A 23,720-nucleotide genomic window follows, 5' to 3' on the forward strand; every position below is an offset into this window, starting at 1 on the left:
TCCCAGCCCCATCCTCCTCCCCCACCCCTCTCCCCCCTCCCAGCTCCCCTTTCCCCTCTCCCAGCTCCCCACCTCTCAGCCCCCACCTCGCTCCCAACACTATCCCATTCCTTCACCGCTACCTCCACCCTCACGAAGGTGACACCAAACCCTTCATCTACTAACGTGACCTCAACTCCCTCTTTGCCCGAGACTGGCAACATCATTTTGTATAAATGGTGCAGGGAGAAAAGTACAAAGAAACAAGCAATGACCAAAAGTTATACAGCAAGAGTAAAATGAAGAACGAGTTTTACACAAACTCACAATAGAAAAATATTACGCTGAACCGAACAATGAATTACTGTATTGAATAAAATAAGAAGTTAACAGCCTTTCTGTATTTAAACGTCAGCTGCAACAACGCGCAACAAGATGGTCGTGTGCGCACTGATAAACGTCCACATAAGATCTGGACTCATTCATCCGAGTGCAACATGTAGCTGCTGGTTCGATCATCTCTGGGGTTGGCAGGCTGCCGGCGATAACCATCGTCCAGCAGGCAACGCTAGCAGACGGGACAGCCAGCTTAACGTCCAATAACCGTGGACGGCGCACACGTCGATGCAACAGCACCCTGCCCACGAAGCACCAATCCGACAGTTCATTGTCGGGTCGACTAGACCTCTCAAAGGTAAGTGCCCTAACTATCCAGTCAGACTTGATTAAATTTGCAAAACGAATTATAAATATATTCAGATATATAATGTACAAATATCAATATACAAATAAACAAAATATAATATCAATAATCTGCAGAGGTTGCGTGATGTCAGTTCGTGTCCATTCTCTCCGATTCCGATATTGTAACTTTCTCAATCGTGCGCAAAAATGATCTGATAAATAAAATAACCAGGGAGACGTTTAAATTAAAAGAATGTAAAATATTGTATTTTTGATTTGAATGTGAATGACCATAAACCATCCGACGATTCTTAAATTAAAAGAATGCAATGCTTTATAATACATAAAGAATCCTTATCAGTGGCGAAAATTCCAGTCCATTCAATGGAGTGTAAACGAGTCCATCCAGTTGTTGGGCTTGTGTTGTTGGCTATGCCGCTGGTTGGTCGGTTGAGCGAGTGAAGGCAACAGCAGCTGAGATAGTGGTTGTGTCTGACGTTGAGTATGAGGTTGTGCAATGGGTGGAGGGTACATGGAAGCAAGTGGCTGGTTGTGTGCGCCGGGAATCTGCTGCCTGTGTGTGTGTGGGTGGGCAAGTATGCCATGCGGTTGTTGTGCGGGTCGTTGGGCAAGGGGCTGGTTGATGATCTTGTTGACTTGTTGGGTGAGAGGTTGTGCGTGGTGCTGAGATGAAGGTTGCACGAGTAGCCGTGGACGCAAGCCAAAGAAAGCTGGTGCCTCTTTCACGTATCCGCTGGGCCGGCCTCGCTCATGGACCAGGGACCGAGATGCGGGACGATGACCGGAGGCTGGACGAGCACCGGAGGCTGGACGAGGACGGGTTGTGCCTGTGCATTCCCTCCTGACATGACCTAATTCTCCACATTGGTAGCACCTCCTCTCTCTTCCACCCCCAGGGGTTTCCCCACCTTGTCCCTCTCCACTAACACCATCCCTTTCCTCCTTGCGTCGAGGCCTTCGCCTGCGTGGGCAGTTCTTTACAAAATGGCCAATCTTCCCGCAGAGTCGGCAACAGCGGTCATTCGGTGCTCCTTCACCACCTGTAAGTGTTTCAGGATTAAAGAAGTGTTGGAAAGGGGTTTGATGAGGTATCAGAACAGTCATTGGAGAACCGAACAGTGAACGACCATTCACAAAGGCCTTGCGGATGAAGTTGGTCATCTTACGTGAAACACCTGCACCAAGGTTATGTGACAAGTCAAATGGGTCCTCAATGGCCATGTGACTTGCTGTCCACTCCTTCTCAAAGGTCGAGAGTGGTGCGTGCCGACGTACACACACGACTTTATGTGATGGTTGCCAACACTCTGTGTAGTATCTCAAAAGGCCGAGCCACAGCTCCCCTACCGTCTCCTGATTCTTTCCACGTCCTGTCCACAAGCGGTCCAGCATCTCTGGGTTGCTACAGAATGTCACATCCCAGCCGTCAACTATCTTTCTGGGTTCATTTGGCCCCTCATTGCAAAGCTCCTGAAGGACGGGGATAACGGGTGGATCACGCTGCTGTAAAAAGTGAAGCACCATTAAGGTGTATGCATATGAAGAGAGGCTACCACGAGATGCGTCACCAATGTCGCAAACCTTTGCAAACACTTTCATGGTGTAACCCAATATACGCACACGCGGGTCAATACTCGCGTACATGTGCAAGAGCCGAGTGTTGTGCTGTGCAAGTGTGTTGTACAAACTGATGTCGGCCTCTAGGCCACAGATGTACTCGAATTTCACTATAGGGACTTTAGCCGTTGTTATCGGGAGAATGTTTTTGAGCCCTGTGTGCTTTCGAAGGGCATGAGCTAAGTCTTCAATAAGCTGTTTACAGTTCAGCTCCTCTGCTGATTGGCATCCCTCAAAGGTGAGACAGATATCAAGGTCACTGTGCTGAAAGCCAAAGCCATTCTTGGATGAGCCAAAGAGGGTGAGCCGTGCACGTTTGTCAAACTCTCTCTGTATGAATCTTTCCAAGCTATTCAGCATCTGGTCACGCTTACTTTCTTCCTGTGGAGTAGGGGCATACTCTCTGAAGCACTGCTGGCACACAATGTCAAGAAGATTTCGGTGTTGAACGGATAGTGAAGGGAGAGGAGTGAGAGGTAGTCGAGAAGCATCATCTGGGCAACAGGAGTGTGTGTGACCATCTTTTTTGCATAAAGCACACACAACTGGTGTCGTCTTGTCTTTGGTAAAGATTTTTTGATCGAAAACAAATACCAATCCTGCCTCATTGCCATCATTTGGTCTTTCCACATTACTCACCTCTCCTTTTTGCTTATTTACAGCTCTGCTATGCTCTTCCTCACAATTTTCAACAGCATCATTGCCTTTCTCTTTTTTCCCCCACCCTACTTCCTCTTGTCCATCCTCCTTCAATTCATTCTCCACCACACTGTCAACATCGACCTTGCCTCCCTCAAGTTCCTCTCCAAACCTTTTGGCATTTGACTGCTCTCTTGGACCTGTAATCACCCCTTTCACCTCTGATGCCTGCTTTTCCATTGGTCTTACACCATGGGAGCCAACACATGGTGTTGCAAAATATTTATAGGTGTTCCGCAAGAACTCCATATAGGCATCGTAAACCAGTTGGCTGGACATGCATCTTGCCACATTCCTCCAAGGACTAAAAGGATCCTCAATAGCAAGGCGGCGGCGTGGCCAAGCCTTGGCCTGGCGAGACACAGGCTCTGCAGTGCGCAGGCATACAACCCACTCACTCGGGGAGAACTCCAGGCAGAGAAAGCGCAACAGACCAAGCCACAAAGCCCCCAGGGAGGGGACTGGCCCATCAGCTATCCGAGTCAGTGGTGTCTTGCCAGGGGTCACAACAGGCTGCTCATCTGTCCGCTCGCTTCCTTGTCCCCCACCATTACCCCCCTGCAACCTTTCCCAAGTAACAAAGCCATTATTGACTGTTATCAACTGGAAATCGTCAGGATGGTTTGGGTCAAATCCTGAAATCTGAGGACTTAGAGGTGCAGGTAGCAGAGCTGGATGCCGTTGCTGAAGATAGAAAACAGTGATAAGTGCGAACGCATAAGGGGGCAGCCCTCCTTCTTCTGGCCGATCCAAATCACAAAGTCTGGCCCAGTGACGGAGGGCAAGACCAAGAGACAAAGCATGAGGTTCAAGGCGGCCAAAATGAGCTAGCAGTTGGTTATTCTGAAAGGATGTCTCAGCCCCTCCACCAACTTTGCAGAGCAATCCACTCTTCTGATGTTTGCACAAAACAGCTGGGACCTTGGCATGAAAGTCAGTCTGCACCTCCTCATAGAGGTCCATAGACTTGAGGATTTCGGAGACAGATATGAGTGCAGCTGGCAGGGTCATGTCATTAGGTAGACACACATCAATATTTACATCACTACTTTTGAAACCAAAGCGAGTCAGAGATGATCCATACAGACGCAGAGAGACCTTTGGCAGCGTCTTTTGTACAACCACCTCCATTTGAGTCACAATAAAAGCCCGCTGTCGATTGTCTCTCTCAGAGAGGCCAACATCACTCTGGAGCTGCAAGAGACAAAGAGAGAGAGCATTTGCATGCGTAGTAGAAGGTTCTGGGAGCTGACGAAGACATTCATCCTCCTTTTTTTCCTGTAAAGCCCGACGATGACGCCTTTCTTTGATATGCCGGTGGGCTTGAGATACACCGTCGAGAGGCTGGGAACACAGCCGACAAAGATATGGTGGATGAGAACTGCCAGCATCAGTTTTGCGTACCCGAACGATGAAGTCTCGCTTTAACCTCTCTTCTGCTTGATGCAGGCCTAGTGCCTCCTCCGGAGTCAACTTCTCCATCTCCTGGCCCACTGCACCTGGTGGCGTAGTACCATCCGAATGCAACAAGATGGAAGACACGGGTGAGAAAGGTGAGCATGGTAGGATCTTGAAAGAGGTGTCATGCGCGCTCTCCACAGTACTTCTACTAGTCCTAGCCCCTCGCCCGCCAGTCCCACCTCTGACTTTATCCTTTCGCCGACTTTGCTCCACTGAGCAATCAGTCTTTGTTGCAGTAACTGTCCCATCTCTGATCACATGATGAGCATCATGCCGCCCATGACCAGCTTCCATTGTTATCCTGAAAGCCTTTTTATTGCTTCAGACTCTTGAAAGCTTGTTTCTTTCTCTTTATCCTCCGAGTCCCAGGAACACCCTGGGGGAACATAAAGGTAAAATGACTCAAAAATATAAACGTAAAATTCAAACAAAACACTAACAATCCATTTCAAATGAGCTCTGAAACATTAAAATTTTTCACAATCTCCATCAAATTAACAAACAAAATCCAACTTTCTTCTCCCAAAGTCACTCATTTAACCTCAGCATGAAAAGACACTCAAGCCTCAGCAGCTGCAGCCACAGAGCCACTCATTATCACTCATCATCCATGTGCTTATCTCACAGAGACAGAAATGATCCAGGATAAGCAAATATGATAATCAGTATGCTGGAATTTGAAATTAAAGCAACGTACCAGCCCAATCCTAGATCCTAGGATCCTGCGTAGATCGTAGGATCCTAGATCCTAGGTCCTAGGCGTAGATCCTAGGATCCTGGGTTCGAATCCCGGTCAATCGCTGAATTAACGCCAGGGGGGTTGACTCAGCCTGTCATCCTTCCGAGGTCGGCAAATTGAGTACCAGTTCACTGGTAATTCCCTGCTTGTCGTTAAAGGCGGCAAAAAGGGTTGGCGTCAGGAAGGGCATCCGGCCGTAAAACATTGCTTCAAAAAGGGGACCGAAAAACAACAACAACCACAGTTCCCGAAAAAGGCCAACCCCCGCTTGCGGGGAAAAATGGCCTCTAAAGGTGGTTTTTTTACCAGCCCAATAGACTACTCTTTGGGAAATACACCATGGAATCTTTGATGGCTACAAATGCTAACAGACAGGGAATCTAGATTAATGACTTGTAATTAAAACCATACACGACATAGTGCAATGCAATGGCCACAAAGTTTATGGTGGTAAAAACTGTCGATAGACTCTGATCTATCAGCAATGGGATCCAGACTTGAGCTTATTACGAGGCTATATGTTGGCTCCTTGACAAACTCAATCACAAGGTAGAATAACAAAAATAAAAAATATTAAATAAAACTACAGAATTCTGAAAACACCTTACTCCACAAAGTGTTCAAGTGTATAATTCAATTGAAATAAAAGTGATTTTAAAGTTCGTACAAAAAATTTATTCCGGAAGTTTACTGCTCTTGACGCAGTGGATATTACACCACCTTATCTAACACATTACATGAGTTATTCGTGCCTGTTGTCCGTTATAACGTCCTTAAAAACAGGAAGTTTCCTGTTTTGGAATGATTTTAAATTTTGTTTGACTACCAGGCAGGCACACGAAGTAAAAAAATTTGTCACTCCTCTCTGTGCATGCGTAACCGGCACAAATTCACAGCCAAAGTACAGTCATACCCCGTTTTACGCCATTTCGACCTACGTCAAATCCGACTTTACACCACTCTTCTGGAGTAAATTTCAGTTCAGCGAACGTCATTATGTGTGACTTTACGTCACTCCTACATCATCATCTCCTTTATCTCGAAGGAGGAGAAGACCATGCCAGGCTACAAAGTCGCGAAGGAGCGGCTAACGCTAATGCTTGGGGGTAATTGCACCGGCGACTTCAAGCTGAAGCCGCTCTTGGTGTATCTTGGTGTATCATGTGTGTGAGGATGAGGATGAGCTTTAGGCGCAAATGAGGAATTGAATGAGGATCTTTGGAATGAACTTGGTGAAATGAGGCATTGGTCGAGAATGGTTGTGTGTGTGAGAATCTGGTTATCGTTGAACTTGGTGAAATGAGGCAATGGTCTGGGAAGACCGGAGAAAGTGTATGAGTGGTGTATTGAGGACATGTGTAATGGTGTTGAGTGCTTGACTTGCATGGGGTGCAAGTGGATAAATGGAGAGAATACTTAGTGTGTGGGAATAAATGGAGTGTGGAGTGAGTAGTGTGGATTGAGTGGTGTGGAGTGCATGGTGCGAAGGAGTGGATGGGGGAGGATGGACCCCTTCACGAATACCCGGGGAGGGTAGTTTAAAGTTAGGTAGAGGGAGTAGGTAAATTGTTTGGAAATTGACATCTGTGGTGCGGGAAGTAGCAAGTTGTTGTTGATGCATATCCTTGTAAAGAACCGATCTCGACGTGTGCATGTGCACATGTGCATGGATTTGCAAATGCCTGCCTGTACGTCGTCGTTTCTGCGTATATCGCATCGTCCAAAAATAAAGAAGCAAGCAACTTCGGCCGCTCAAGGAAAGACAGTGCACGCCTACGACTCGGAGGCGAGCGTCGATCCCCGGGGCGGCCGGGTTCACGGAACCCTGAGCTCGTTCGTTCGTCACAGACGACAGGACACGACCACCGGTGAAACTGCTCGGACACGTTGGGTAGCGGGCCGCGGAGTCACTCGGCACACAAGCCAGCTCACGGTCGACACGTCCGTGCCGGTCACCCCATTCGAGGAGAAGACCCGACCGATAGAAAACAACGGAGGGACTCCTGACGGGGAGCGGCAAAGATTCAGGGCGAAGCCGCAGCCTCCTCCAGTTATTTACTCTAGTTTTACGAATTACGGTGTTTGTCTTCATTGTAAGGCATTTTTATGACATTACGCCCGGTTTACGTCAAAAACCGAGTTACGTTACTGCTTATGGAACCAATTAATGACGTAGGCCGGGGTATTACTGTATTGCTAAACTCCAGGTTTGTTTTCTGATTCACGTTCCGATTTGTGTTCAAAATCTAACATTCAATTGAAATGAAGTTGTTCCTTGTTTATAAACTAACGCTTGTGGGTGGACGGACAGACAGACAGACAGACAGAAGTGAACCAATTGCTTAACCCCACTTTTTGATTCGCGTGCGCGGGGTTTAAAAAAGGAGATGCATCATAATGAAAGCCATTTTGCTGATCCTTCAAATAGTTATTTCACTAAAAAATATCAAAACCCCTGAAGATCATTACCCACTGTGTTGGTCATCCCAAACAAAAAAATATACATATGTCAGCGTTGCTGTTTATGGGCAACTTCAAATTAATTACAAGTGAAATACAATTTTTATTGCCAAAATTGAATCTCATTAGCAAAAAACCACCCTTACAGACAGGTTGGTTCCCCCACATTTATGATCTATACATGTAATATTGGCTTCCACCAGGTGGCGACATACAATTGGGGTAACGCTGAATCACCGGAACTACAAATATATTTGGTATTTATTTTACCCTTTAAAACATTGTGCACGAGTACGAGTACAAAAAACGAGTGCAAAAACGAGCACAACCAGCAGTTTTCAACTCATTTTGTCAGCGATTCAGTTTCCATAATGTTCCGAAAGATGTCGTGAGCACGATACTTGTGAAATCTCTAAAACAAATGTGATCTTAAAATAATTGGCGGTTGGATTAAAAGACCAAATATCGAAATACTGTTAAACTTTCAAGTCAATCAGATGAAAATTTAGGTTTTAAAAACGACACTGAAGTTGTATACCTTTGGCCTATAAAAAATATATATATAACCACCTTTAGAGGCCATTTTTCCCCGCAAGGCGGGGGTTGGCCTTTTTCGGGAACCGTGGTTGTTGTTGTTTTTCGGTCCCCTTTTTGAAGCAATGTTTTACGGCCGGATGCCCTTCCTGACGCCAACCCTTTTTGCCGCCTTTAACGACAAACAGGGAATTACCAGTGGACTGGTACTCAATTAGCCGACCTCGGAAGGATGACAGGCTGAGTCAACCCCCCTGGCATTAATTCAGCAATCGACCGGGATTCGAACCCAGGATCCTTGGTATCCTAAGCCGGCACCCTAGCCGCTAGCCCAACACCAGGGTCTCAACACCCAACTTTGGCCTATGTTGACCTCAAAAGTAATTGGTAGTTGAATTAATTGACCAAATATGCAAATCCTTTTCAAATCAAAACAAAGACTAATTACAGCAATGTAGTCCCAAGAGGGAGGCCAGACATAATACACAAAGATGCACGCACACACACACACACACACACATCTGGTTTTTTCATTTCTGTTCCTCACAATTCTATATCTCTCTCTCTCTCTCTCTCTCTCTCTCTCTCTCTCTCTCTCTCTCTCACACACACACACACACACACACACACACACACACACACACACACCCACACACCTTGTTTTTCTATTTTTGTTTCTCACAATTCAAATCACAATCTCTTATAATTTTCAATACTTATTTCTCTTTTTCAATTCTTATTTAAAAATGCATTTAATTAATTGTACAGTATTGGTTGTTCCTAAACTTAAATATAAATAATTTAAAGGATTGCTGTAAATGTACAAATATATGTACAATGTACAAAAGAGCACGCACAGCTGTAAGGACGAAGGATGGGAACAGTGGTGAGTTTGAGGTGAAGGTCGGAGTGCATCTGGGGTCGGTACTAAATGCACTACTATTTGTAGCTGTGATGGAGGTGCTGGCTCGGAACGTAAAGGAGGGTTTACCGTGGGAGTTGTTGTATGCAGATGATCTGGTGTTGATTGCAGAAAGTATGGATGGACTGAAGGAGAAGATGAACAAGTGGAAGGAATGTATGGAGACAAAAGGTCTGAAGGTGAATACCGGAAAAAAACGAAGGTGATGGCAAGTGGTAAAGCATGTGGTGAGGTGGAAAGAACTGGGAAGTGGCCGTGTGCTGTGTGCAGGAAGGGTGTCAGAGTGAATTCCATTCAATGTACAATGTGCGCTGAGTGGGTTCATAAAAAATGTAGTGGTTTGAGAGGGTCATTAACCAGTGTGGCAGCTACATTCAAGTGTAAGATGTGCACAGAGGGAGCTGCAGATGGACGAAATGTTGAGTTGGATCTTGGAGACGGCGTGAAGCTGGAAGGTGTGAAAACATTTTGTTACCTAGCAGACATGCTGAATGGAGAAGGTGGATCAGACTCGGCAATGGTTGCTAGAGTGAGATGTGCATGGAAGAAGTTTCGGGAACTGAGTGGCGTGCTGACGAGGAAGGGAGCGTCGTTGAAGCTGAAGGGAAAGGTGTATGCTGCATGTATGAGAAGTGTTACGATTTATGGGAGCGAGACATGGGTAATGAACGTAGAGCAGCAACGAAGGCTGGAAAGGGTGGAAATGCGAATGGTTCGGTGGATGTGTGGAGTATCATTGAGAGAGAGGAAGATAAATGATGAATTGCGAAAGATGATGGGAATAGAGCCTGTAATGGATGCTGTGAAGAGAAACAGTTTGAGATGGTTTGGTCATGTGTTGAGGAAGGATGAAAGTGACTGGTTGAGAAGAGTGATGGAATGAATGTAGAAGGAAGTAGAGGAAGGGGAAGACCGAGAAAGACTTGGCTGAAGATGGTCGATGAAAGAAATGCGGGCAAGGGGGTTAACAAGGGGAGATGCAGAAAATAGGGCAAAATGGAGAAGATTGTCATGGGGACCGCAAGGCTAACCCCCGCTCTTGCAGGGAAAATGGCCTTAAAATGCCTGTTGTTGTTGTTGTATTGCTGTAAATGATGTTAATTTCACAACATCCCATATTCAACTTTATTTTAATTGTAAACCTCAAAACATAGTTTCTCTCCCAAAAGCAAGAACCTTAACCTGTAAGCAATTGACTAGTTTCCCGACTGCACGGATCATCAGCTGGGCACCGTTCTTCCTCGAGGTTTCAATCCTTTCAGCCCAGGACCTCTCCAAATGGCGGATCCACAACCTTGATCATGGATCCACATCAATAGATGGTACATCAGTAGATCCGCAATCTCAGTGGCACCCAGGAAGTCAGTCAACCCATCAATGCAATATCACTTATTCCAACTTTACTCGCAATAGGATTTAATGTATTATCATATATTTATAACTTTCACACTCCATAATATGATATCATTAAATCATGCACATCTTACCTTAAATACACGATATCTACCAACCAGCACAACCACACCACCTACCTCTGGATCAAACTGTATTTCGAATGTTCAAACTGTCACCGAAAACGGTTTTTGGCATGCTGCCATATCCTAGCAACCACTGTTTCCTAGCAACATTGATTTGTAGTATATTTAATTCTTATATTGTACTTTATTTACATAAATATCTCATGAATCATATTTTTACTATTCGTATTGTATTTTACTAATTCGATTTGGTGCCGTTTTGTGATTTTAAAGAAAACTTATTTTAATCTACTAACTGTAGCTCCCTGTGCTAACATACGTCTGACTAGTTGTTGTAATCTATTGACAAGTTCAGAGCTGTGTGTGGTTGCTCTCACAGTCCTAATTATGTCACCTGCAACCGTACCATAAAATAGCTTTTTGGGAATGTTGCCGTCTAAGAAAGGCATTCGGACAATGTGGAATGGAAATGCATCTCGTTTATCAAATAATTTGGTGTGAAATTTATTATTATGGATGTCAATTTGTAATTCTAAAAAGGAAACTGAAGTGGAAGTTTGGTTTTCCTTTTTTAATTCAAGTTCTTTTGGATATATATCATCATGAAGCTGCTCAAATATAAATCCATCGTTAATTGCCAACAAATCATCAATGAACCTGAAGATGTTTCCGCATCTTCGTGCAGTTGTTAATTTATTCCTGCACATGTTCTGCATATGTATGTATGTATGTATGTATGTATGTATGTATGTATGTATGTATATATAATTATATATTTATATATATGTTTAATTAATGATATTAATTAAAGAATTTACTTCACTAAAATAATTAATTCAATATTATTGAATCAAATGCAATGCAATAGGAACTTGTTTACATGAAAAAAACCAATCAAACAAACAAAAGGTGACTATGAAGTCTAAAGACTCTCACAAGACCCGATGAGCCAAATATCCCCTGTTTAACATGATGGAAAATACCTTCTCAACACGTTCCACAAAACCATCCTTTACTGAACAAATTCTTGCAAATCTAAGTAGCTGAGATGAGAAAACATTGCAACCCATTTTAATTGGTACATTGCTACCTGGAAAGGTGTACAAGACTACAGGGAAACTGAAATAATCAACTATATGATATACACTTGTACTGAAGCCATTCTGTCCAAATCTAACCAACACATCCAGATTCTGTCCACCTCTAACCAACACCTCCAGATATACAGCAACAGTACAATCATTACTACTCTTGTTTGCAATCAGACTATCTGGATAAATCTTGTAAAGCAGCCTATCGAAAAAAGTTATAGTTAACCACACAAGTATCATTTATGTAATGACACGTATGAGACAATATTTTAGCTAATCCGAATTTTTTTTTGTCCTTCACCAGTTTCCTCATAAATGAAAATTCACAGAAAATAAGAAAAATGTCCGCTAGTAGGGGGGCTGCAATTCCCACCCATGGGAATACCCTTAACCTGTGGAAATATTGATCCCACAAAAGGACACAAAAGCATTACTTAAAATAAAATTAACAGCATCCTTAAATTTCTGCTCATCAAAACAATGAAAACCTGAGTATTTATTTTGAGAAAATAATGTTCTATCAAACCTGACATATAAAAACTTATTAAAAGAGCTAAAAACCTTGTCAATTACTTTGAAGAGTGAATCCCTTACGAGTACTAAAGCTAAATTTGTATATAAAGTTAAAAACCAAAAACCTCAACTGACTTGATATCTTATCCGATCCAAGAACTCCAAAGTAGAATTAATGCTCCAGAAAGTGTTAACACCAGAATTCTTCTCAATTGCCAAACAATATTTCCTAAATGGTTCCCTAACAACTTGTTAGCCTGAGTTAACGATAACCGATAACTGTTTGGTGGTACATTTCCTGGCACCAGCTAGAAACCTATACTTTTACGGGTTCTTATGAGGTTTGGGGATTTTTTTTTTTTTTTTTTTGTATACAAGATCGAGGCTCATGAAAGAGCTAAACATTAATCACACAAAAAGTCAAACCGACACAAAAATCACAAAATAAGGGGAGCGGTAGACAAGATGGGGAGAGAGGGGGAAGGACACAAACACAACATTTGAGAGCATGGACATCGAGAGAACTGTGGGAGGGGGAGGGCTTGGGGGGAGGTGGGAGAGGTATAAAACATATGGACACTGCAAGGACTTTCAGAAAAGAAGTTGGAATTTCGAAAAAACGTATCTGGGGTGAATTAGCAGGGGTAGAAATGATTAAGGTTTTGGATGGGGGAAGATAAGAGATGGTGGTGAACAGCTGTTTTAAAGACCTGGAGGGAGGAGTGGGATTGAACGGAGTGGGGGAGTTTGTTCCAGAGGCGGGAGAAAAGGGGAATGAAAGAGTGAAGGTGAGCCGAGAGCCTAGATTTTGGCAGTTTAACCATAAGAGGGTTGCTGGCAGCTCTTGTGCGACTTGTAGGAATATTTGGGGGACAGAGCACAGAGAGAGCTGGGGGAGCAAGGCCGGAGAGGAGTTGGTAGAAGACAGAAAGACGACCAACCTGCCTGCGGTGAGTGAGTGAAAGGCCCTCGGAGTTAGCTTCATCGCAGGAGATTCCAATGATTCTGAAAGCTTTGGCTTCAACAGCGTGAAGCCGAGCTAGGTGTGAGGCAGGAGCACCAGCCCAGAGGGGAGAACAGCATTCCATTGGGCTGTGGATGAAACCCTTGTATGTGGTGAGGAGCTCAGGTGTGCCAAGGAAGGACTTCACACGACGGAGGATGCCCAGTCGGCGACTGGCTTTGGAGGCCAGCTTGGAAATGTGGTTTTCCCAGGAAAGATCATGGCGATAGTGAGACCCAAAAGCTTGAGTGACAGAACTTCTTGGAGAGGATTGTTCAGAAAGTAGATGGGAGGGTTGTCCAGTCGGTCTTTTCGGAGAGACATAGTGAGAGTGTGAGATTTGTCAGGATTTAAAGACATGTTCCACTTGTTTGCCCAGTCTGTGATTTTCTCCAGGTCTGCAGAGAGTGAGGAGGCTGCAGACTGCTGATCTGAGGGATGAGGTATGAAGCGGCAGAGAGTTGAGTCATCAGCAAAGAGATGGAGAGGATTTTCCAGAGAGTCGGAGAGATCATTGATGAAGACCAGAAAAAGCACAGGGCCCAGAACACTGCCCTGGGGACCTCTAGCCTGAACAGGAAGGGGAGATGAGAGAAACCCATCCACGGCCACACGTTGAATACGACCAGAGCGGAAGTCCGCAAGCCATGCGTGGAGATTTCAATGGATACCATTGGAGGAGAGTTTGGTGAGCAGAGCGGGGTGCCAGACCGTGTCGAAGGCACGTGATATGTCAAGGGAGAGAGCTCTAATTTCCTGTTTGACATTGAGGACCTCCATCCATTGTTGAGACAGCAGAGGCAGCATGTCCAGAGTAGAGTGTCAGAACTCATGTTAGGTTAAAAAAAAAACCCTGTTACCACGATAACTTGTGAACCAGTGATGGAATTCTGAACAAATTTGGTACAAGTATGTATTATGATGCAAATATGAACTGATTTGATTTTGGGGTCAAGAGATCAAAGGTCAAAGTCTGTAATAGGTCTATAACTTGAGAACGGCCACAGGGATCTAATTCAAACGTGGTATAGCTATGTTTAATTATGTAAAGATTAAATGATTACATTTTGGGGTCAATAGGTCAAAGATCAAATGTCAGACGTTCCGTGAGGTAAAAATTATTTTACCGAGCTAACTTGTGAACCAGTCATGGGATTTTCACCAAACTTGGTATAGTTATCTTACTATAATTCACCAAATGTCCGTCTGTCTGTTCGTAGGTAACGTAAAAACTGCTGAACCGATCGCAAAGATATTTTGGGTGGGTAATGCTGGGACCCCTGGGAGTAAAATAGGCTACTTAGTTTTCCCAATTTCAGCTTTGGTCTCCAGCATTCTCAGTTTTGGACTCCCGCATAACATTCACGTTTGCATAACGTTCATTGTGACGATGTTCTCATTGTGACTATCTTACTATAATTCACCAAATGTCCGTCTGTCTGTCTGTTTGAAGGTACCGTAAAAACTGCTGAACCGATCGCAAATATATTTTGGGTGGGTAATCCTGGGATCTCCAGGAGTAAAATAGGCTATTTAGTTTTCCCAATTTCAGCTTTGGTCTCCAGCATTCTCAGGTTTGGACTCCCGCATAACATTCGCGTTCGCATAACGTTCATTGTGACGATGTTCTCATTGTGACGATGTTGTGACGATGTATGTGTTCACGGTAGTGTTTGACGTGATGGTGTGAACGTAATTTCGTAATGTTTTTCGTTTTGTAATCCTTTAATGAACGTTTAATGTTTAATGAACGATTAATGCCCTTCGATGTCCGGGGCCGCACGCGCGCTACACTGGACGGGCCAGCGTGTACCTTGCCCTTCACCGTCAGGCTCGGGTAAACCGCTGAGCCCCATCCGTGATGGGGACTGGGGCTTGAGACAGTGTCCCACGAACAAGGAATTCCCAGTAAGTGCGAGTCATCAGCTCGCGTTGATTAAGTCCCTGCCCTTTGTACACACCGCCCGTCGCTACTACCGATCGGACGGTTTGATGAGATCCTCAGATCAGCCCCTGCACGGGCCGTTCTCGGCTCGTGCCAGTGCACCGAAAAGATGAGCGAACTTGACTGTCTCGAGGAAGTAAAAGTCGTAACAAGGTTTCCGTCGGTGAACCTGCGGAAGGATCATTATCGGGACAACATGAGAGCGAGCGAGACGCGAGATGTACGTGGTACGTGATCGTCCATGTACTGTTTAGCCATGTACTGTTTAGATTTTGATGATTTGCGTGTGATATGATTCAACGGATGTTTATATGAATCGTTTAAAATAAAAGCTTTCAATTTCTGATATTTTACCTTTACATTTTGGCTTCCCAACTGAAGCCCCGCCCATATGGCGGGTACCGTTGCTAGTATATTATGATGCAAAAATAAACGGATTCGATTTGGAGGTCAAAGATCAGAGGTCATGTTACGTTACAATTATTTCGTTACCTCGATAACTTCAGAATTTTTTTAAAGTTTTCATCCTTCAGCCGTTCTCAATGAATATGGAACACCCTGCCTACGAAGAAGCATGAATCCAACAGTTTATAGTCAGGAATGTTAATTGTTAATTAAATGGAATGTTAATTTCCCCACTTCTTTAACATCTTGATGCATACACAATTTGTAGATGGTCGCATATGAGTGCAGTTATATGGCCCTCAGTTTTTTCATGAGTGAGATCTCTCTGGGATCTTCATGTATTATGTACAAAACAGAAAGATGTGGTCAGGCTGCCTGGGGATACCAGCAGGACCATAGGTCATGTCCTAGATCCATGTGTGTATGCTTAATGATCCCACTCCCAACAGGCACCACGAAATGAAACACATTTACAAACAGAGTACCCCAAAGGGCACAATGTATATGATACACATTTATACAGAGGGAATTAGGGTCATGGTTTTATATAGTCCCGTCATTTATATAGTCCCAATTTGAATCACATAGAGAATCTTTGGGCCTATATTCAGTACAAACTTACTTGAAGGAAATTTGCAAATTCTGATCACCTTTGGGAAGCTGTCAAAAATGAATGGGACAATATTGACATTTCTCGGTGCAAGAAGCTTTGTGAAAGTTTGACAAAGAGACTGGATTATTTAAAGAAAGCTAAGGGACAAACTATTCCATACTGATTTGTACAGTTATTTCTGTATGTTCTGGTGGATTTTAAATGGATTTTTAATGTATGTAAAATAGTTATGACAAAAAATCTTAAACTAGAGCAATGCGGCTGCGTCGCCAATATGCCTCAGCATAGTCCCTGCCCGTAAGGACTATGCTGAAACATTTTGACCCGTAGGGACTATGCTGAAAAAAAAACATTTTGCTACCTAGGAGACATACTGAATGGAGAAGGTGGATCAGACTCGGCGATGGTTGCTAGAGTGAGATGTGCATGGAAGACGTTTCGGGAACTGAGTGGCATGCAGACGAGGAGGGGAGTGTCGTTGAAGCTGAAGGGAAAGGTGTATGCTGCATGTGTGAGAAGTGTTATGATTTATGGGAGCGAGACATGGGTAATGAACGTCGAGCAGCAATGAAGGCTGGAAAGGGTGGAAATGCAAAAGGTTCGGTGGATGTGCGGAGTATCGTTGAGAAAGAGGAAGACAAATGATGAATTGTGAAAGATGATGGGAATAGAGCCTGTGATTGATGCTGTGAAGAGAAACAGGTTGAGATGGTTTAGTCATGTGTTTAGGAAGGATGAAAGTGACTGGGTGAGAAGAGTGATGGAAATGAATGTAAAAGGAACAAGTCAGGAGACGACGATGGTTCATGAGCGAGCGGTATTCAATGACAAAGGACGGACTATAACCGAAACAGGCCCGGACAGGCCAGGCCCGGAAATGTCAAAACGAAGGTTACTGACCTTGAAATGAGATAGAAAATAATGTATAATCAGTTATGAGGTTAGTTAGCTACACAATACCGAAAATTCGGTTCGATTCCGACAATTTTGAAACTTTGACCTTTGTGACCTTCAAAGGTCAAAGGTCGAAGATTTGGAATTTGTTGGAAAACTTGTATTTCATGATGTATGTGATAAATATAAGATCATGTACGACATTTCACCCTATCAGGAAGCGAACAATGTAATAAAACCATCAAAAATCGACTTTTCTAAATTTATTGACCTTGTGACCTTGACCGTGGGGCGAAAATGAAAAATCGAGCTCTGTGGGGCTCGACAAATGACATTGGCCTCACCAAATACCAAAACCCCTGTCAGATTCCACCAACTCCCTCGGGGAAGATGTAGCTTGAACTCGATTACCCCCTAAAAAGACATCTTTTTCGGGCGTCGCTCCGCCCACAATGGGCGCAATACGCCCACTCTAGGCAGGACACAACTAGATCATGATATCAACCTCCCACCAAAGTTTCATCAAGATCGGATGATATCATCGAGTAGTTATACTGCGGACAGACAGACAGACAGACAGACAGACACACACCCATGACGAATATAGTGGTCACTCTGTTTGATAACTCGTGAATCAATTAGAGGACGGGGAAGACCGAGAAAGACTTGGCAAAAGGTGGTGGAAGAAGAAATGCGGGCAAGGGGGTTAACAATGGGAGATGCAGAAAATAGGGCAAAATGGAGAAGATTGTCATGGAGCCCGCAAGGCTAACCCCCGCTCTTGCAGGGAAAATGGTCTGAAAATGCCTGTTGCGTTTGTTGTTGTGTAGTCCCTGCTCGTGACACCAGGTAGATGCCCTCATTGACTGTCCTAAATTAAGCAAGTTTGATTTAAATCCCTTCAGCTGTTCTCAAGTATCACATTTTTACCAGATATGACAGGGTTCACATCGATTGGTGAAGTGGTTTTGGAGAAGGGTTTTTTAAAAATTGCTTTCAAGCTAATCTGGATGCCAAACCATGTGACCTATGACATCATCATTTTCAAACCATATGCACAAATAGTGTTAGGTGACATTTGTAAAGTTTCACATCGATAGGGTAAGCGGTTTCTGAGTTATAATTATTTAATACTTCCCTTCAATCCAATATGGACACCACACCATGTGACCGATGACGTTTTTGTGATCAAATTTTAATCTCCATGCCTCGTCAATGACACACGTAAAGTTTCAAGTCAATTGCTTCGGTGGTTCGAGAAAAAACGTTTTTTTTAAAGGTTTTAAGTTAAATCCAATATGGCTGCCAAACCATGTTACCTATGATGTCATAAATTTAATACTTCAATCCAAATGGGTCATAGATCATATGCAGGCAATTTCACATTTTTAGGATAGGGCATTCAATTAAAACATTTATGGCTGGTATGCCACTTCACCTATGATGTCATCATTATCAAGCTTTTGTTTCCCATTGGGAGTACTTGACAATGTGCCAAGTTTCACATATTTCCATTCAGCAGTTTCCGAGAAATATTTTTTAAATTATTTGCGTTTAACCCAATATGGCTGCCATTCCATGTGACCTATGATGTTACAATTATCAGAAAAACATTATGCATGGATGTCACTCCTACCCTGAAAGTTTTGTCTCAATCGGACATATGGTTACTGAGAAAAAAGAGGTTTAGCCCGCATGGACGGTCGGACGGACAACCCGAAAACATAACACCTCCAGCCACCTTCAGGGGAGGAGACATAAAAATTGACTTGGCTCGTTTTTTTTGCCCCGTTGTGTACACACACACACATATATATATATATATATATATATATCTATATATATATATATATATATATATATATATATATATATATATATATATATATATATATATATATATATATATATATATATATATATAGAGGGTGCTTCAAAAAATGCTATATTTTTCAAAAAAAAAAATATATATATATATACACACACATATATGAGTACGATATTATCGAATATGATTATGACAACATTAGCCTCGATATCATATCTGAAAATAATTCTACACATGCAAAGGGCCACCATATGAAGATGCTTAAACTTTAATACAAGGAAGTACTATTTTACTTAACGAGTAGTGACATTGGATCTGATCCGATATACCATATTCTGTTACAGAGCGTTGGTTCTGCGAAAGCAATTTTTAGGCCCAGGGTCATGCTGGAAGGTTTTCCATCCCTCTCCCAGCAGTAGTTAGGGGAGGAATTTGTTCTTGGTGCCGGCGATAGCTCACGTACTCTTCGCGAAGGGCACAATGGAATCTTTAACGTCCACCAACTAATGCTGGCAGGGGGGACGCACAGTATAAAATCCATCCGAGGGACGACACAGACATTGATAAATCACCCTGCCTGTGAAACACCAGGACGACAGTTTATAGCTGGGTTGGGATTCAAACCCAGGCTAGTAGAAACAGGTGGGGACATTGGATCAGGCTGCCATAAAACGATGCGTTGGGAGCCTCATGACGCATTTAAATTCTTACTCAACAAAGCCTGAAACTCAACGATCCCCGATTACTCCCATCATGTTGTGAGGCTCGGCTGTGGAACGTTTTTGGTTCAAGTCTTTCACGAACCGGCTGGCCAGGGTTGACGTTCGACTGAAGGAGATTTGGGCAGGAATTTGGAATTTGGCCAAGGTGCCGGCACATAACCACTCTTTGCAAAATACCTTTAACATTCACCAACTAATGCTAGCTGGCGGGGCACCCAGCTGAGCGTCCTTCGGAGGGCCGGCGCACTATGATGGAACACCCTGCCTATGAAGAACCACGAATCCAACAGTTTATACTTATAGTCAGACCGAGAGTGTAACCCAGACAAGACAGGTCGAAGGTACGCTGTGCTATCTCTGCACCATGTTGTCGGACTCAGGAAGCCAAGCAGCACCCCCATAGAACAGTTCAACAATGCAGACATAAACAGAGACATATCAAGGACATTTCCATAAAACAGAATTAACAAAAAAAAGAACCACAAAGCGTTTCGTTGTGCACTCCTCAGGTGAAATGAGATATTGGAGAATAATTTATATAGGTCACCTATTCATTCAGATTGGATGCTCTGCTGTCACTATCATCTCCCACTGCTCTAAGTTGGAGGAGCCTGTTCAGCGCTCCAATTGGAGGTTGGAGGCCCCGCCCCAGATGCTGCAACCTCCAATTGAAGCGCTGAACACTGAACAGGCTCCTCCAACCAAGGCCATTGGGAGGTGATGATGTCAGCAGAAAGCATCCAATCGGAATTGGTCTTGTTGATAGGTGACCTATATAAGTTCTTCTTCAACGTCTTATTTCGCTTGATGATGAAGAGTGCACAACGAAAAGCTTTGTGATTCCTTTTTTAATTTATTTACTTATTTTGTTTTCTGGAAATGTCCTTGATATTTCAGCAATATGGTTCATGCCGTTTGACTAGTCGACTCCGTACTATGCACACGATAATAACCAATCAAATCACATCAACAAGAATGGTGGGAACAAGCAAAATAATTCCTATATCATTCAGATAAAATAAATTTTTTTAATATCATCAACACGCAACGTCGACATTTGATGAGCTATCTATGGCTGATCACGTGATCAGATTATACGCTCTATCGCCTGTTAAAAGTCACGTGACAATCCTCTTTATTTATTTATTTAATTAAATTCAATCGCGTCATGCGAACGATTCGACCAAAGTCGTTATGTTAATCAATCAACAATATACTAATAGTTTAAATACTATGTACGACCTACGGAACTACAACACTGTACAAGATCATCATCAAGTGCTTGCGAAACGATTCATTTCTTACAACATTGCAACGGATGTGAGCCCTTTTGACGCTGCTTTTGATACACTGCTCCGACAAAACGGTTCTTTTCAAAAGAATTTGTGGATACGCACGGTTTTTATTTCAAATTAGTTGTGCGAATTAACTGTTGAATCTGATGAGGAAGATGTAAGATTAGCAAAGCAATTTAAACGGCAGCCATGTTATCTAGTACTGGCAACATTCAAAAGCGCCGTCAACATCACTAACCTGCGAGCCTCCGTGCCTCATCGCATCGCTAATCGGCGTCCATAGCCGAGCATGAGCGACAACCACCTGTTCCAGCTAGCGCGTCCTCCGCCATCTTCGGGGCCTTGCCTAGTTTAGCCAACGGCCGTGGAGCGCGCGGTGCCCGCCCGTGCGCTACGCGAACGCGAGGCCTCGACGTGGGCCTACGAGGCCTGCGCTTCCTCCGCGCCCGGTCCCCGGTTCGTTTAGGTCCGGAGCGGCACGGCACGGCACGGGTCGTCTCCACTCTTACACGGCCGGCGCGATGCTCCGATCTCAGGAAGCAGAGTGCGAATGGCTGCGGTCGGAGGATGAATGTTTTTTCAGCCTCGTTGTCAAAGGGCAAAACTAAAAGTCGACGACGCGCTGCGTCGCCATTCTGCATGCGGAAAAAGGAAGGGCGAAGGGTTAATAACGGGGTGGGGTCAGTCATTGTGTGTTGATTCCTGCATTACACAATTCCAACGACACGACGAAGCGAGCACACCTACGCTGAGGCTGAACCAGATAGGCCGGATCTGGAATCTGGATTCGAACCTGAACCAAAATCTGATCGGCTTGTTCTTGTCACCTAACCAACTCGTCCACCAAAACTTGTCCATAACTTTTAAAAATATCATGTTGTATATCGCTTTCGGCCCGATTTCTCAATGGTGAAGAATCACTTAAAAATTAAATAATTCTCATATCCGAATCCATATTCAGATCTTCACCAAAACCAATCTATTAGTCCTTGTCACACACACAATCTGTCCACCAAGTTTCGTCCAAATCCGTCCACAACCTTTTGAGATGGCGTGCTATGTATCGGTTTTAGCCCCAACTCTCAATGATGAAGAATCACTTTTACAACTCTCATATCCGGATTCGAACATTCATCAAAATGGAATCGATTCTTTCTTGTCGCATACGCTATCTGTTCACCAAGTTTCATCCAAATCCGTCCATAACTTTTTGAGGTGTGTGTGTGTGTGTGTGTGTGTGTGTGTGTGTGTGTGTGTGTGTGTGTGTGTGTGTGTGTGTGTGTGTGTGTGTGTGTGTGTGTGTGTGTGTGTGTGTGTGTGTGTGTGTGTGTGTGTGTGTGTGTGTGTGTGTGTGTGTGTGTGTGTGTGTGTGTGTGTGTGTGTGTGTGTGTGTGTGTGTGTCATTTTAAACCCTATCACTCAATGGTGAAGAATCACTTTTAAATTCTCTGATCCTGATTCAGATCTTCACCAAAATCTAATCATTTCGTCCTTGTCACATACGCTACATCTCTGGCAAATTTCATCCGAATCCGTCCACGGTTTTTGAGATATATTGTTCACAGATAATAAAAACCAAACCAAAAAAAAAAATAGACAGACAGATAGGGGTGAAAACATAACCTCCATCTACCTTCGGTGGTGAAGGTAACATTGTAATAAATGCTTCAAAATGGAAATCTCACGAAGTTTGAGTACCCATACAAACTCACATCGATTTCCCCTCTTAACAGTTGCGGAGGACTTTCTTCATGGGAGAACTATATCAATGGGTCGATTCAAACTTTTTTTTAAAATGAGAAAGCAAAGTATAACTGACAGTGAGACAAACAAGGAAATGATAACGAACAGGAAAGAGGAAACTGAAACTAAAGCAAGTATTGCAATGGTTTCGGTTTCGGTGAAGTTTTTAGAGTGGACTTAAAGTTTAAAAAAAAAATCGACTGTTCTGTCCGCAAGCACTTGCCCCTCGACGTTAAAGGATCTCGTGCTATCTTCATTACTTTTTTAAAAATCCAGTAGGTCATTGGGTCTGAGCTCTCAGGATACCCTTGGGGCAGACCAACAATGGCTACAGACAACAACCTCAAAGCCATGGACATTAGACAGGGACATTAGACAGCACAACACAAATGTTCGTCATTTCCCAGATGGGTTTTGTAATCTTCTTAGGGAAGTGGGTGGAGGACAAAATATTATTAATTAACAATATATTTGTGAAAGGCAATATTGTTATGTTTGTGGAGGAGAGGTAGAGATTACCTTAGAACTGTGTAGAGTAGTCTAGTCCGTGTATGAGTAGTTAGCCAATCTCGATGTAATAATCAGGGACACGTCAGCAAAAGAATTGTCTGAATGTGTACCATACGGAGGGCGGTACATTGTCATAAATAGTTTTGGTTTAAAGTGAAGGAATTTTACATCTAGCCTCTTGTAATCCCCTTCAGGGACTGGGTGTGGCTTTGGAGAGGGAAGGGAGGAGTTTCATCTACCCGAGGGCGGAGCCATGCACACCTCCTGAGGGGAGGACCTCGAGTCTTGTGAGTTTGGTGGACTCAGAGCTTTTGACATAAGGAGAAAAGGAGTTCACCTGAGAAAAGGAGTGCTTTTGCTCATCTGTCCTGTCTGCTTCATCACCTTGCTTGTCTGCTCATGTTTCTGCCCCATCGTCTGCTCTCCATTTCATCTGCCTGCTGCCTGTTCCTCGACGTGCCTCACCTACCTCATTGCCTGCTTCATCGTCTCCCTGCTTGAGACTGCTCACACTCTCCGTCATCACAGCAGTGCTAAGCCCACCCGGTTCTCGTTCCATTTCCC

General features: G+C 43.7%; 1 protein-coding gene across 2 annotated transcripts; it reads right to left on the bottom strand.

Moving 5' to 3' along the window:
• Positions 1-908: 908 nt before the first annotated feature.
• Positions 909-23,306, bottom strand: LOC137439348 (terminal uridylyltransferase 4). 2 transcript variants are annotated; one of them, XM_068135069.2, is made up of 3 exons: positions 23,166-23,306; positions 21,142-21,538; positions 909-4,837 (listed from the first exon to the last, which is right to left on the bottom strand). In XM_068135069.2, the coding sequence occupies exon 3, from the start codon at positions 4,753-4,755 to the stop codon at positions 1,045-1,047; it is 3,711 nt and encodes a 1,236-aa protein (XP_067991170.2). In that variant the 5' UTR covers positions 4,756-4,837; positions 21,142-21,538; positions 23,166-23,306; the 3' UTR covers positions 909-1,044. The 2 variants fall into 2 exon arrangements, with proteins under 2 accessions (XP_067991170.2, XP_067991175.2); XM_068135074.2 differs by lacking the exon at positions 21,142-21,538 and having other exon boundaries at positions 23,166-23,295.
• Positions 23,307-23,720: the final 414 nt, after the last annotated feature.

Source organism: Myxine glutinosa, chromosome 1 (genome assembly GCF_964187855.1).
Source record: "Myxine glutinosa chromosome 1, kmMyxGlut1.1, whole genome shotgun sequence".
NCBI lineage: Eukaryota > Metazoa > Chordata > Myxini > Myxiniformes > Myxinidae > Myxine > Myxine glutinosa.